This window comes from Chiloscyllium plagiosum, chromosome 32, assembly GCF_004010195.1.
Source record: "Chiloscyllium plagiosum isolate BGI_BamShark_2017 chromosome 32, ASM401019v2, whole genome shotgun sequence".
Lineage (NCBI taxonomy): Eukaryota > Metazoa > Chordata > Chondrichthyes > Orectolobiformes > Hemiscylliidae > Chiloscyllium > Chiloscyllium plagiosum.
This window is the reverse complement of record NC_057741.1, coordinates 26,037,147-26,051,911: the sequence shown is the minus strand read 5'-3', so window position 1 is coordinate 26,051,911 and position 14,765 is coordinate 26,037,147. Positions and strand designations below refer to the sequence as shown.

At 42.1% G+C, this 14,765-nt stretch overlaps 1 protein-coding gene across 1 annotated transcript in view; it reads right to left on the bottom strand.

The window, feature by feature from the left end:
- The window catches only part of LOC122539439 (rod cGMP-specific 3',5'-cyclic phosphodiesterase subunit beta-like), a 73,218-nt gene that overhangs the window by 8,289 nt on the left and 50,164 nt on the right, over positions 1-14,765 (bottom strand). The window contains exons 17-19 of the mRNA XM_043674284.1: positions 8,815-8,922; positions 4,317-4,380; positions 1,645-1,719 (exon numbers count right to left, since the gene is read on the bottom strand). Of these exons, the coding sequence (XP_043530219.1) occupies positions 1,645-1,719; positions 4,317-4,380; positions 8,815-8,922 (247 nt within the window). The remainder of the gene's footprint in view (positions 1-1,644; positions 1,720-4,316; positions 4,381-8,814; positions 8,923-14,765) is intronic.

The window sequence follows — 14,765 nt, the reverse complement described above, 5'->3', positions numbered from 1 at the left end:
CAAAAAATACAGTCTGCAGATTCCTCAAGAACAAACCATGACAAGCAGACCAAACACAGCCAGAACCCCTAACCATCTTACCATACAGCAAAGAAGTTTCAGAAATGACAGCCAGCAACTAAGACCCCTCGGAATCCTAGTAGCACACAAACCCACCAACACTCTCAAACAAAAACTAACAAACTTAAAGACCCAGTATATCCCATGGACAAAACCAACGTCGTCTACAAAATTCCATGCAAGGACTGCCACAAACACTACGTAGGACAAACAGGAAGAAAGTTAGCCACCAGGATACACGAACACCAGCTAGCCACAAAAAGAGACGACCCTCTTTCCCTCGTAGCCCTACACACGGAAGAAAAAAACCACCATTTCGACTGGAACAAGACATCTATCCTGGGACAGGTTAAGCAAAGACATGCCAGAGAATTCCTAGAGGCCTGGCGCTCCAACCACAATGCCATAAACAAACACATAGATCTAGATACCATCTATCACCCTCTCAGAAAATGAACAGGAAATGACATCACCAGGACAAACATATAAATAGAAAGCAGGAGACAACAGCTTCGCTTCACTTGGAGGTCACCACTGATGATGTTACCTAGCCAGGTAATGAAACGTCTGGATATCAAACCTACAGATGATGGCCACTGCTGAACTGCGCCTGGAAGAACAGGACACAACAGAAGGGTTGGCACCCTCACAGAAGTGGAGTCTGGGTTGGTGAGGCAAGCCGTGGCAAGAAGGTTGGGGGTGGGTGTTGCTGGTGAGGGCATGTGGCTACATTGCAATAGGGGCTGCTGGAGATCTCTGTATGGACCAGAGAATAACTAGTCAGGAAGCACTCACCGGCCAACCTCCTGATTTCACTGGTGCTAACAGGCCTTTGGCTTAATTGTCCACTGGGCAAGATGGCACCATTTCACAGGGCCCACCTATCAACCTTCATCACCCAGCCTGATCCCAGAGGACTGGTAAAACTCAACCCATCATTTCTAAATCCAGTCAGTAGATACTCAATAATTATGTAACTTAAATTGTTTCTGACTTGACACAAATCTGGACTGAAACTTGGAGCCAGGCTCTCAGTTTAGGTGATAATTTATAATAAGTCTTTGAAATGATGAAGGGATTTGAAATGGTACATATTCAGAAAGGGTTATAAACATAAAGAGGGAATTCAAGAGAAACTTCTTTAGGTAGAGATCTCTTAGAATATGAGACTTACAGCCACATGGAGTGCTTGACACAATCAGTGTGGATCAGTGCCAGGGATGGCAGTTGTGGGGTTATCAAAGGCCTGTGTCTTTGAGCTAGGAGAAGGGCCACTGGCATTATGCTTGGCTCAGAGGTAAGGCCACTAGTTTCATGTTGGGCCAGGGGTGCTCTCTTTGGGTCAGAATCTAGGGTCAGTTCAAGAAGCAGCTCAAGGGCCTGTGCTTTCCTACCCTGGTCTAGATGCACCTGAGGGAAAACTAGGCTGAGTACGTAAGGGAGAAAGAACAACAAAATATATTGAAAGAGTGAAACGAAGGAGTTTGGGAAGAAACATGTGGATTCATCCAGAACACTCCAGGTGGGCTGAAGGGTCTTATTGTGCTGTTAAGCTGAAGGGTTTGAACATTGCTTCATACTCACAATGGGATTCTGTTGTAAGACAGTTCTTTCCAAGTCACCCTGTTCCCAGAATTCAGCTGCGACTAACAGAGCCACCTGTGAAACAACACTCTGTATCAGTACAGCTCTGAAAGGGTCCCACATGATAAACACATTTACCTTTGTTTTCTACCTTAGGATCGCTTTCCTTTGTTTAGCTTTCTATTCTAGCCTGCACCCAGCCTGCATAATGATGGGTAATTTGATAGCAGATACTAAGAACAATGCAAAATCTGCTCATTCACTGATAGTTACTAGTTAGGAATCAGGATTGGAAAAATTGGCTGACGGGTTGTCCCTCTTCTGACTGAAATCACCTCCATTTTTGCTTGTGTTTTTCTATGTGAGGCTAGCTACTGTAGCACTGACGAAACTTTTTTAAAAAGCTAAAGAGTGGTAGTGTAGTGGTAATAAAATAAATCCAGAGGGCCAGGCTAATGATCCGGGGAACATTAACTCGGTTCCTTTCTCCACAGATGCTGCTAGATCTGCAGCGTGTCTCCAGCATCCTCGGTTTGTGTTAAGGAATTCCAGCATCTGAAGTAATTTGCTTTAATTCTGATGTTCTGGGGACAAGGGTTCAAATTCTCCCACAATAAGGAAAGGAAACTTAAAAGAGAGTCTTGCAACACAATGGCGGTGCCCCTATCTCTGAGCCAGAAGAGCTGGGTTATGGTCCCATCAGGCCATGATATGTGTCATAATGTATCTAAACAGGATGATTAAAATAATTACAGTTTGATGAATCCCTGGTGTGTGATTTCTAAAAAATGTTTAAAAAAATTTCTCTCGTTTTCAGCCCACCCCAGTTTATGCCTCAGAATAAAATAAAGGCAGAGAGCTTACTCCCAGATCACGAACAAACTATATTCCACGTGAGGAAGCTGGTTGGAGTGATTGGTCTTATGACCTTTACTCCTTATGAGCAAATCCAATCCTTCCAACCACATTTGATGTGGGTATCGCTTGCAAGCTTAGCATTTATTGACCATCCATAATTGCCCTTGAGAAGGTGAAGAGTCACTTTCTCCACCACAGTTGAGTTTTCAGTAACACTTCGGTACAACTGAGTCATTTCAAAGGGCACTTGAGAGTTGACCTCATTGCCTGGTAGGTTGCAAAGTGTTCTACAAGGTAAGGGCTAGGTTTTAGAAGCTAACAGCCTGTAAGAGGAGTGTCGTCGCTGAGGGACCTTTGTACTTAAAGATGAAAACTCCAACAATATAAGGTCCGCAAGTACATGATGGATATATGTGTTAATGAATATGTGAGTGACATTGCCAAGCAGAAGTCTTACATTCATAGGAAGAGTCTTCTGCCTGATTCCCCTGTAGTGTACTTCACAGTTGCATTTACACTGACACATATTGTAATTCAAAGCCCTCCACTCCTTCTCTCATTGCAGTAGACCATTTCTGCCAGTGATTGGTGATGGGTACCCTAAGAATCAATGATTAAGTTGCACTGCTTCAAGCAAATTGGTACCTTCTGTCACCCTCCCTCTTACTAATTACCCAGCACCTGACAGTGTTCATTATGGACTATTGAAATATTGTGTTTCAATCTTATTTAATCTATTTCTTCAAACTACCATTCATGAAACAAATTTTTCACAGGCTAAAAATCCTGACAGCAATCTTAAACTCTCAGAACTAACTGCTTGTGATGTTAATCTCATGAACCGATTGAAAACAAGTGGAATCATTTCTTGGTTAATGCGACAGACACAGAAGTGTCTTTTGGCCACTTTGAAGTTAATGACCACAACTTTTCAGACTGTGGCAGCCTTTCTTTCCTATTGAGTCAGAAAATATTGCCAAGACTTGTTTTTAAAACTTTCAAACTAAGAGTGAGACGAGGAAATGAGTCTGTAAAAAGGGTTAGGACAACCATTCTGTGGTCTTCAGTGGAAACAGGATCAAGAGTAGTGAAAAGTTCAGCTGTCACCTGGCTACAAGTCTATTTTGAGTTGCTGGAACAGCCCTCCTTTGAAATGTTATTGACTAATGAATGTAATCATTTCTAAGCTCAGGTTTGCAAGATGCATAATGCACAACAATGGAAAATGCTTTCCAGTCCTAAAGAGTGGCTCTATCAAAACCATGAAGTGATGATAGTTTAAAGAGGTTATAAGGATATAATTTTCCTGTCCCTCTTTCAAATATTCACCTAGGTCTGTCTATGAGCAAACAATTAACCCTCAACTTGTCAACTATTTTGTGATGCATTGGCAAAGAGTTTGTAAAACATAAAGATGCAAATTCAGACGCATGGGATGGATTTGCAGTTATACTTTGGTTTCATCATTCAGCTGTGGAGCAGGAGAGTCAACATTTCGGGCATAAACTCTCCATCAGGAAGGGCTTATCATATTTCTGATGAAGGGCTTATGCCCAAAATGTTGACTCTTTTGCTCCTTGGATGCTGCATGACCTGCTGTGTTTTTCCAGCGCCAGACTTTGCGACTGACTCTCCAGCATGTACAGTCCTCACTTTCTCTTTCATCATTTATGTAAAACATCAGATGGACTAAAGCCCCAGTCATGACAGGTCCATTAAAGATCCAAATTTCACAAATTACAAGCAGCATCCAATCAGGTGGCCTCCCACTGAGTTCTGGAAAGTATGCAATGTTGTTTCATCTGAGAACTCACCTTGCTCTGAACCTCCCAGGGTTTAGCAATTGCTGATAAGTCACACCCTGTCATCATCATGGCCCTGAATGTAACAAGAGCAAGATTAAAGTTCAGTGATATCGTTGTACAGGGTTAGATCATCATGGCGCTGGAATCCAGCTACAATTCCTCAATCACCAGTGCAGTGATTGTATAGAATGAGTTCCCTGAGTGGGGCTGTTAAACTGATCCAATTAGGGAGCCCTGGCTGACAGATAAAAACAGGAGCGTCAGAGATTCTGTTCACTGAGAGCTGGCTCTGAGGAAGCCGGACCAGTGTCAGGAGCTATGCACATGTAAATACAATGGTGATGGGATACTGGTCTCTGTGGAGTCACTTCAGCGGCGATGAGAGAGAAAAAAATATTCCTAAAGAAATTCAGTCACAACAGTTGTCTTTGAGATGGGGTAAGCATTTTTGGCATCATGCCATTATTTGGGAAGCTTGACTTGTTTTGATCCTACCATCGAAGACTGGGCCCAGTACGCAGAAAGAATGCTTTATATTCTCTGGGCAAATGATATTGGGGCAGGTGAAAATCAACAAGCAATCTCCTGACAGCTTGTGGACCCGCAGCTTTTTTGGTTATTAGGAGCCTGACGTCTCCTGAAACACCGGATACTAAGACCTTTAAAGTATTGAGGGATTTAGTTAAGGAATATTACAATCCTAAGCCTCCCCTGATCCTGAGATGTTGGTTTTACTTGGCTGTTTGAGAACCAGGGAAATCTGTGCTTTTGATTTTTGATGCTGTTAAGGTGACAGACAGAGGTGTGTGACTTTGGTTTAATCTTTATTGAGATGCTGAGAGACCTTTTGGTATGTGGGATTAATGACGTAACCATGCAAAAGCACCTAGTAGCTGAAGCCAACTGGACTTCAAACAGGCACGACAATTGGCTTTCCCACTGGAAAATGTGGAAAGTGGAGTATGTGAGCTACAGAATATTCTAATAGAAATGGACACCCTCACCAGGCTGACTGAGCTTGAGGAACACCACTTGAGTGAAGATTATTGCACAGCCTCACACTCAGGATATATCCTGAACAGAGAGACTCTAGGTTGGCCAAAACAAAACAGAAAAAAAAAGCCAAGCCTCGACCACATAGTTAACATTTTCTTCTAGGCCAGCAAGTCATTGTAGTTGCTGCCGGTATACGGACTCGAAACAGCAAGAGTCCCACTGGGCTTGAACTGAGTTCCCAGCTACATCTGGGAACAGTAAAATTGCTTGGCAATATCCAAATCAGAACCAATCAAAATAAATGTTTTATTAAATGTTCACCTAATTCTAATGGAGCTTGATTCTGGTGCAGCTGTATCATTGATTGCAGAACCGGTCTGTAACAAAATTCATTCTGATCTCCAATCTTTAAGTCTGTGCAAGTCCTTGGCTGGACTGAGAACCTGTACCGGGGAAACCCTAAAGGTTAAGAGTACAACTTCGGTTTTGGTCTTTTATAAGAAGCAGCTGGGGTCAGATACCACTGATTATAGTAGAAGGTTCAGGTCTAAGCTTGATAGGGTAAAATTGATTTGAGAAAGATTCACCTTGATTAGCTCAACATTTTTAGATTAGGGAATGGCTGCTTGAGTGAAGTCCTCATTAAATACCTGATATTTTTCAGGAAGGTCTAGGAACTATCAAAGGAACCAAGGCCACTTTGCACATTGACCAGGAAGCAATTCCATGATTCTGCAAGGCCGCTTCAGTGCCATTTGCCTTACAGGCAAAAGTAGAGGCAGAAACCAGGAGGATGGAGAATAAAGGGATCATCAAACCAGTACAATTTGTGGAATGGGCAGCACAGGTCATACCGATTGTGAAGCTAATGGGTCAGTCTGCCTTTGTGGGAATTTTAAACAAACAGTAAACTACTTCTCACAGTTGGATAAATACCCAATCCCTTGTATAGAGGATTTATATGCAAAGCTGGCAGGGGGAGGTGCTGTCCTATACAAGGCTGGGCATGAGCCATGTGCACCTGCAATTGTGGTTATATGAGGATTCCCAGAAAATGCTACAATTAAACCCCATAAGGGTTTGTAACAATATACAAGACTGCCATTTGAGTTATCTAGAGCCTGTGCCATTTTTCAGAGAACAATAGAGGACATTTTACAAGGTCTACTCCAGGTCGCCATCTATCTGGATAACAAGGAAGACCATAAAGAGCACTTACAGAACTTGGGCATAGTCCTTAGACGTTTCTCCATGATGGACATACATCTTAGAAGGGAAGAATGTGTGTTCCATGTGCCCCAAGTGACCTACTTGGGCTACAGAATCAACACTCATTGGACGATAACGTGAGGATGATCAAAGATGCCCTGGCTCTCACGTCTGTAGTGGAGCTTAGGTGCTTTCCTTGGGCTGGTGAATTATTATGGAAAGTTCATATCTAACCTGGCCTCCGTCCTGGCACCCTTACATCTGCTTTTGAAAAAGGATCTCATATTGGAAATAGTCTCATAGCCTTTAGGGAATTGAAGAAGCAGCTATCAATGTCTAAGGTGTTGGCGCACTATGATCCCAAACGAGCTCTGGTGCTGATAAGTGATCCCTCTCTATATGGTATTGGGGAAGTGTTGTCTCACAGATGGCCCAATGAAGAGGAACGCCCAGTAGCATATGCTTCCTGGACTTTGGTTGATGCAGAGCGTAAATACGCCCAAATAGAGAAGCAAGGTTTGGCGGTCATCTTTGGTGTGAGAAAGTTGCACCAAAACCTTTATGGATTTAAATTTGCAATAATAATGGACCACAAACCCCTGCTGTGGCTATTCAAAGAAGCCAAGGCTGTGCCAAACATAGCTTCAAGTAAAATTCAGCAGTGGGCTCTAATACTAAGAGTATATAATTATACATTGGAACACCTTATAGGAGGCCAAGTAGCAAATGTGAATTTTTTGAGTCGCCTCCTGTGGGCAGATACACCAAAGGTTGAGCCACCATTGGAAAAGTTCATTCTGGTTTTAAACTTTCTGAAAAGACTTGCAGTCACAGTTGATAATATCAGACTGTGGAAGCAAAAAGAGACCAGATCAACATGGAGGGCAGCATTTTTTTATTGGGAGAAAGAATAATTGTCCCGATTAAAGTTCGCCGCTAAATATACTGATTGGACTCCATTAGCATCATCTAGGCGTGTCCGAAATGGTGATGTTGGCGAGACATTACGTCTGGTGGCCAGGATTGGATGTAGACATAGCTGCATTGGTGGGGCAGTGCTCAGAGTACCAAAAAGAACAAAATTTACTGCCAGCAAATCTCCCACATTCATGGGAATGACCAGATAAACCCTGGACTCTGTTAAATGTCAACAATGCTGGCCCTTTCAGGGGCTCAATGTTCTTACGCATTGTGGATGCCCACTCAGAGTAATTGGATGTGCATAGGGTTCATTTGTCAAACACAGGGCTGACAATAGAAGAGTTGTGAGCATCTTTTGCAATATAGGAGCTCTTGGAAGTATTGGTCACAGGTAATGGGCCAACGTTTACCAGCAGAGAATTTAACTATTTCCTAAAGTGGAAGGGGATTCGGTATATAAGAACAGTTCCACACCATCCATCACCAAATGGACTGGTGGAAAAAGCAGTGCAAACTTTGAAAGCAGGCTTAAAGAAACAGCCTACAGCTTCACACGATACCAAAATGTCCTGGCTCCTGTTTGATTCTTGCACTCTTCTTGCAAAAGCAGAGTTGCTATTGGGGAGAAGAGTCCACGCCAGTTTAAATCTGATCTTTCCAGGCCTTGGAGGGAGGGGGTGAAATGGCATCAGGAAAGTCATTGCTGGACACAAGTCTCCCCACAGTGAGAGAGTTTGTTTCAGGGAATGAAGTTTGGAAATGGCCAAAGCACGGAATGGGCCTGCATGGGTAAGCGGCGTGGCTGACGTGAGGTCCACTCCTGGGACATACAAAGTAAGGCAGTCCTGATAAAGCACGTGGACCACATGAAAGCTGCAAACGGGATAGAAGCAAATCATGCCTGACCCCTCAGAAAAGCCGGAGAGGCTGTCAGAACCCATGGGTTCTTACCCTCCATTTAGCACTGAAGAAACCTCAGAGTCTGAGATGGGCATGGCGTATGTCACAGCCTCAACACCTTTACCACCTGAAGAACAAGATGAATTTCTTCCGAGATACTCTGGGTGCAAGAGGTGGGCTGCAGTCAGGTATATGCACCCACACCCAAGGCTGAGTTGGAGGAACCAGATCCAGTGCAAAAACATGCCAGGAGAGGCTTCAAGAGAAAAAACCGGCCTACATCCCTGGGCTCACAGCGGGAGGATGGAGTGATCGTAACGAGGTCAGCCAGGTGGACCTCATAGAATGTGAGTTCCTTGATTGGGGCTGACTCTGAGGGAGCTGGACCAGTGTCAAGTGCTATGCATGTGTAAATAAATAGTGACTGTGCAGTTATTTCATCAGCAACATCTTTTATAAGATCTTAAATGGCTTTGCTTACATGACAATCTCTTTCTTGGTCGTTTCCAGTGACATATATTCCACCCAGGCCTTCTCATCCTCATAGGTGTTTGACAGGTCGACAATCTTTTGAAACATTGTTCTTTTTCTATAGGAATAAATAACCTGTGTGTTATAAAAGTGCCTTTACAATGAACGTCACATACACTCCAGTAAGATAAGGGCCATTCCCCGGCAAATTCTAACCCGGCCTCCTCTCTCACTTTATTGGAAATTTCTACCTTTATCAAAGTGGTTCTGATTTTACTTCTCCATAAAATGAGTGCAGTCTCTCAAAACCAGCGGTCTGAAAATTGGAGTTAGCGAAAACCATATATTTTTAGAATGTACTGTGATTTTCTTTTAGGCGGAGGTGGGTACTGCAGATGCTAGAGATTAGAGTCAAGATTAGAGTGGTGCTGGAAAAGCACAGCAGGTCAGGCAGCATCCGAGAAGCAGGAAAATCGACATTTCGGGCAAAAGCCCTTCATCAGGAAGGGCTATTCCTGATAAAGGACTTTTGCCCGAAACCTCGATTTTCTTGCTCCTTGGATGCTGCCTGACCTGCTGTGTTTTTCCAGCGCCACACTAATCTTGACCATGATTTTCTTTTGTTTACTTTACTCAATTCTAATGAACTTACCGACACAAAATTGTCCAAGTACTGCATTGTGAGAGACTTTTCTCTACCACCGTAGCAAAGTCCAAAATCTGGTGAGATCTCAGCACAGAGGCTGCTGGTTTGAGAGAATATACCTGTATTGCTTTATTGAGAAATTGCAGCAATTTGGTATCACAGTGACTTGTGGGAATCTGGAGACAATCCTGGGGAATATTAAATATGCACGAGGGAGAAGGGAATCAAATATTATGCCGATAGGGTTAGATAAATGGGGATGTAAGGATGTTTAAACAGAGTATAACTGGCTTGAATATCCTATTTCTGTGCTGGTAGCTTTATGTTGTAACAGTAAGGTTGCAAGTCTATAACCCGACAGAGAACAAATTCAAGATGTAGATCAAGGTTGTAGCACTATACATGTGTTTTGCATCAGGGAGATCACCACCTACATTTACAAAGATGGAAACTTTCCCAGGACAACTTTGCTTTTTAATTACATCATTGTTTATGAGGATAAAGAGGTCCTCTCAGAGAATGAGAATGATTGTGAAAATCCAACATTTATGTGGCTTTCTGTGCTCTAAATTTAAACTGGATTTCAAGAAGTCCAGTGACCAAAAACAAACAAAAAGGAAAATAAATTCAAGTACATGATTAACAATTAAATGATAATGTCAAGTGAACAGCAATAATGAAGTCAAAAGCTGTTCAGTCCCACTATTGTCACATGCACCCAGCTAGTAGAGCAGCCCATGGTATTCTACATGGTATTCTCTTGGCACATGACTCCTGACCACTAGGTGGCACTCCCTTACAAAAGTTGTCTGAACCTGACAACTGCAAATGAAACAAATTTGAAAGATTTTTGCTCTCAGAAAGTTTTACTTATATCTATGTTGACAGAATGTATAATGACAAGGAGATTTTAGTATATTTTTAATGTCTAATAAATAATTAAACCTTTGGTACTGCAAGAAGGCGCACAGCTCATGTTTTTAAACTGTAACATCGTGGGGCAACCACAAGTATTTGGTAGTATGTTTGATATTTTATTTTGTTTTATTCACTGGCGGAATGTGAATATCGCCGACAGGGCCATCATTTATTGCCCGTCCCTATTTGCGCCTGAGAAAGTGGTGGTGAGCTGTCTTCTCAAACCAGTTAACAGCGTTATACTAGTTACAAGCCTTCTGCAACAATATAACAAATTTCCAACTCATGGAAACAAAAGAACAGTCACAACAATCACTGAGGTTCTATCGAAATGACGTCAGAGACTTAGCAAACTCTCACTGATTACTATCAATCCAGTGTTTGGTAAAATAGATTTGGTTTTATAATAGGTTATTTAAAACTAAGTTTTGTTCTTGAAAGAAAAGACAATGAATCTTCAAATGGTGGTGAGCAATGGGTCAAAGGTCATTCTGACATCAAGAGTAATTGCCCCATGGCCATTGGCCAAAGGGATTCAGACCATTGACAGCTGAAAGCCTCTTTGAACTAAAGTGCATCAACAAAAGACAAGCTCAGGGGCAGAGAAATGTCCTCATTCTTGTAGATGATAGACCTCGAGAGGGGAGCTGTCTTTTCAGAAGGAAGTTGGACCAGCAGAAGAGGAGGATGACCCAGGGAAGAGTTCCCTAACATCTTGTCTATGGAGCACAATGCTTCCTTCACAACTTTAACAAGACTGACAAATTCTGCAACAATAGCCAATGTGTCCTCTGGTGTCAGTGAACCATTCCCAATTATCACACTTGCATACTCCCCTTTATCAAATTAGCTTAATGTATCACATCTAAACTGCTGCTTCTTAATTAACTCAAACTGCCAAAAAATTGCTTACAGATAGTTAACTACCTTTATTTAGGTAACTGTCATCATGAATGCCCAAATGTAACAGTTTGTAATCTGCTGAATTTAAAATATTTTCTTAGCTTCAAAGCTACACATTGCCATTTTAGATCCAACAGTGAATTGGTGAGGGAGGAGACCAGACGTCAGTCCTTATTTTAGTTTCAGATTTCATTCCGAGTGAGACATGAATAGTTCCAAAATCCACTATTCACCACCAGTGTCAATAAGCGCCTCATAACATGTATCCAATGACAGACAGCTCCACCTCCCACTCATCATACTTACTTAACCTTAATTTGTACAATTAATATTTCCACCTCTTTCCACCACATGATCTGAAAGGTCTCAAACTAGTCACCCTAAAAAATTCTTAAAGATTCCAGAACCGGGTGGTCACTATTTAAAGGTATGGAGTGGGCCATCTAAGACTGGGATGAGCTGAAATGTTTTCACCCAGAGAGTGGTGAGCCTGTGGAATTAGCTCTCTAAGAAAGCTAAAAAAAATGAATGTTTTCTCAAGAAGTGCCAGAGTCCATACATTCACCACAGTTCACAATCTCATATGTCACAAACAGAAACAGAAATTGCTGGAGAAACTCAACAGATTTTGCAGCATGTGTGGAGAGAAAACAGAGTTAACACTTTGAGTCCAGTGACCCTTTTCCTGAAGTAGAAACCTTCAAGCATCAGCAATTCTTGGTTTTATTTTAATCTATGATGTCAGTTTTACAATCTTTAGGATAGCTTCTTTCACCTTAAAGCTGAAGTGAACTGAGATACAATTTGTTTTTTGAATTTCATTATTTCTACAACAAAAAAGGATGATAGTTTAAGGAAAATGGTGTTCTTGGGCTTGCCTCAAGCTTATAGGCCCTTAGTGAGGCCACACCTTGAGTATTGTGTGCAGTTTTGGTCTCGTAGTCTGAGGGAGGACATTTTGCTGTTGAGGGAGTCTGGCCAAGGTTCACCTGACTGAGGGGTGAGGAAAAACTGGATCAACTGGGCTTGTACTCACTGGAAATTAGAAGAATGAAGGGGGATCTCTTAGAAACGTATAAAATTCTGATGGGACTAGATAGGCTAGAAACGGGAAGAATGCTCCTGATGTTGGGAAAGTCCAGAACAAGGGGTCACAGTCTAAGAATAAAGGGTCAGCCATTCAGGACTGAGATGGGGCCAGTTCATTAGATATATTCGAAAGAGAGCTGGACATGGCCCTTGTGGCTAAAGGGATCAAGGGGTATGGAGAGAAAGCAGAAGTGGGTTACTGAGATTGAATGATCAGCCTTGATCATATTGCCTGGTGGTGCAGGCTCAAAAGGCCGAATGGTCTACTCCTGCACCCATTTTCGATGTTTCTATGTTTTAATCACTATAGCATTGCATTATCCCCTAAAGACATACACTTCATCGTTACTTTTGAACTGTATTCACCAGTTTCCAGTTATAAATGATAAAGTCATTCACACATATTCTCAAATGCATTCACTATCCGAGGAGATGTGAATGCATGCTGACATACCACAAACACATTCCCACACACACAAAAAAAATGAGGGCCAATGATGCACAGGCTCTGAAAAATCAGTGAGGCAAGTCCCATAACTCCCATGGTTGAGCTGGGATTGCTGCCCTGGTGTCCTCTGTTGTATAATATCTCATGGGCATTATGTCAGTATACCTTTAAGAGTCATGCTCACAATATCAACACTTTTTCATAGCAAGTAGCTCGAGGGTGTAAAGGTCCATACACCGTACTAGCTGGGATCACTTGAAGCATGATGCACGACTGGAAGCATGCTGCTCTGTTGCAATCCAAAGTTTATGTATCATTTTCAGCTGAATACACATAGAGTCATAGAGTCACAGAAATGTACAGCATGGAAACAGACCTTTCGGTCCAACTCGCCCATGCCGACCAGATATCCTCACCTAATGGAATCCTATTTGTCAGCACTTGGCCCATATCCTTGTAAACCCTTCCTATTCATATACCCATCCAAATGCCTTTTAAATGTTGTAATTGTACCAGCCTCCACCACTTTCTCTGGCAGCTTGGTCCATACACGCACCACCCTCTGCGTGAAACAGTTGTCCATTAGATCTCTTTTAAATCTTTCTGCTTGCACCCTAAACCTATGCCCTCTAGTTCTGGAATCCCCCATCCCACGGAAAATACCTTATCTATTTACCCTATTCATGCCCGTCATGATTTTATAAACCTCTATAAGGTCACCCCTCAGCGTCCCACATCTGTTGGATTGCTCAGTATCACAATATCCATGCCCAGTTTTGTATGTTATGAGAGATAACATATGTATTACTGCATCAAGTAAAACACTAGAAGCAAAATCATGATTTCCAGTGGTGGCTGTCTATGAAAATAAAACCTTCTAGGAGAAAGGGAGGACTGCAGATGCTGGAGATCAGAGCTGAAAATGTGTTGCTGGAAAAGCGCAGCAGGTCAGGCAGCATCCAAGGAGCAGGAGAATCGACGTTTCGGGCATGAGCCCTTCTTCAGGAATGCATTCCTGAAGAAGGGTTCATCCCTGAAACGTCGATTCTCCTGCTCCTTGGATGCTGCCTGACCTGCTGCGCTTTTCCAGCAACACATTTTCAGCTATGAAAATAAAACTCCAATATCTTGATGGTAGATACTTGGAAAACTAATCAAAAATCAACGTAGAGTTGGGACACCAGAAATTTTAGACAATCAGCAGCATCAGTTTCTATGATTATATATCTATAAATAAGGCATTAACCACCATCAAGACAGAGCTATTTTATTTTATTAGAATGTAAACCTTTTCAAGACAAAATAAATTCTGAAGATTTCCTAAATTAAAAATAAAAATAGGCTGCGTTCCACTTTTGAGCTGACACACAATACTGCACACTACGGAGAGCTGGGACTCTTGAGTGCTTTCTTTTTGAAAGTTGATACGAGATGAGCAAACTTTCTTAACATTTGTTAAAGCAGGACCTTTTTTATTTCTACAGATCAAGGGGCATTTTAAAACTTACACTTAAAGGTAGAGCTCAATATTTTTAAAGTTGTACCAGGGATAGCAGAAACTTCATTGTGGAATGGGCATCCATTGTTAATCTTACTGAATTGCAACTGCTCAAACAATGCATGCTGTTCTATTTTACAGATGAAACAGTAGATTATGTGAAAAAAAATGAACTCGTAAAATTTTCCTTGCTAATAGTAAGGTAGCGTTTCACAAAATTAACATATTTGGCCAAAAAGATTCAGAAGAAATTAGATTCCCTACAGTGTGGGAACAGGTCCTTTGGCCCAACCAGTCCACACCGACCCTCTGGAGAGTAACCCACCCAGACCCATTTCCCTCTGACTAACGTACCTAACACTATGGACAATTTAGCATGACCAATTCACCTGAATTGCACATCTTTGGACTGTGTGAGGAAACCCACGCAGACACAGGGAGAATGTGCAAACTCCACAC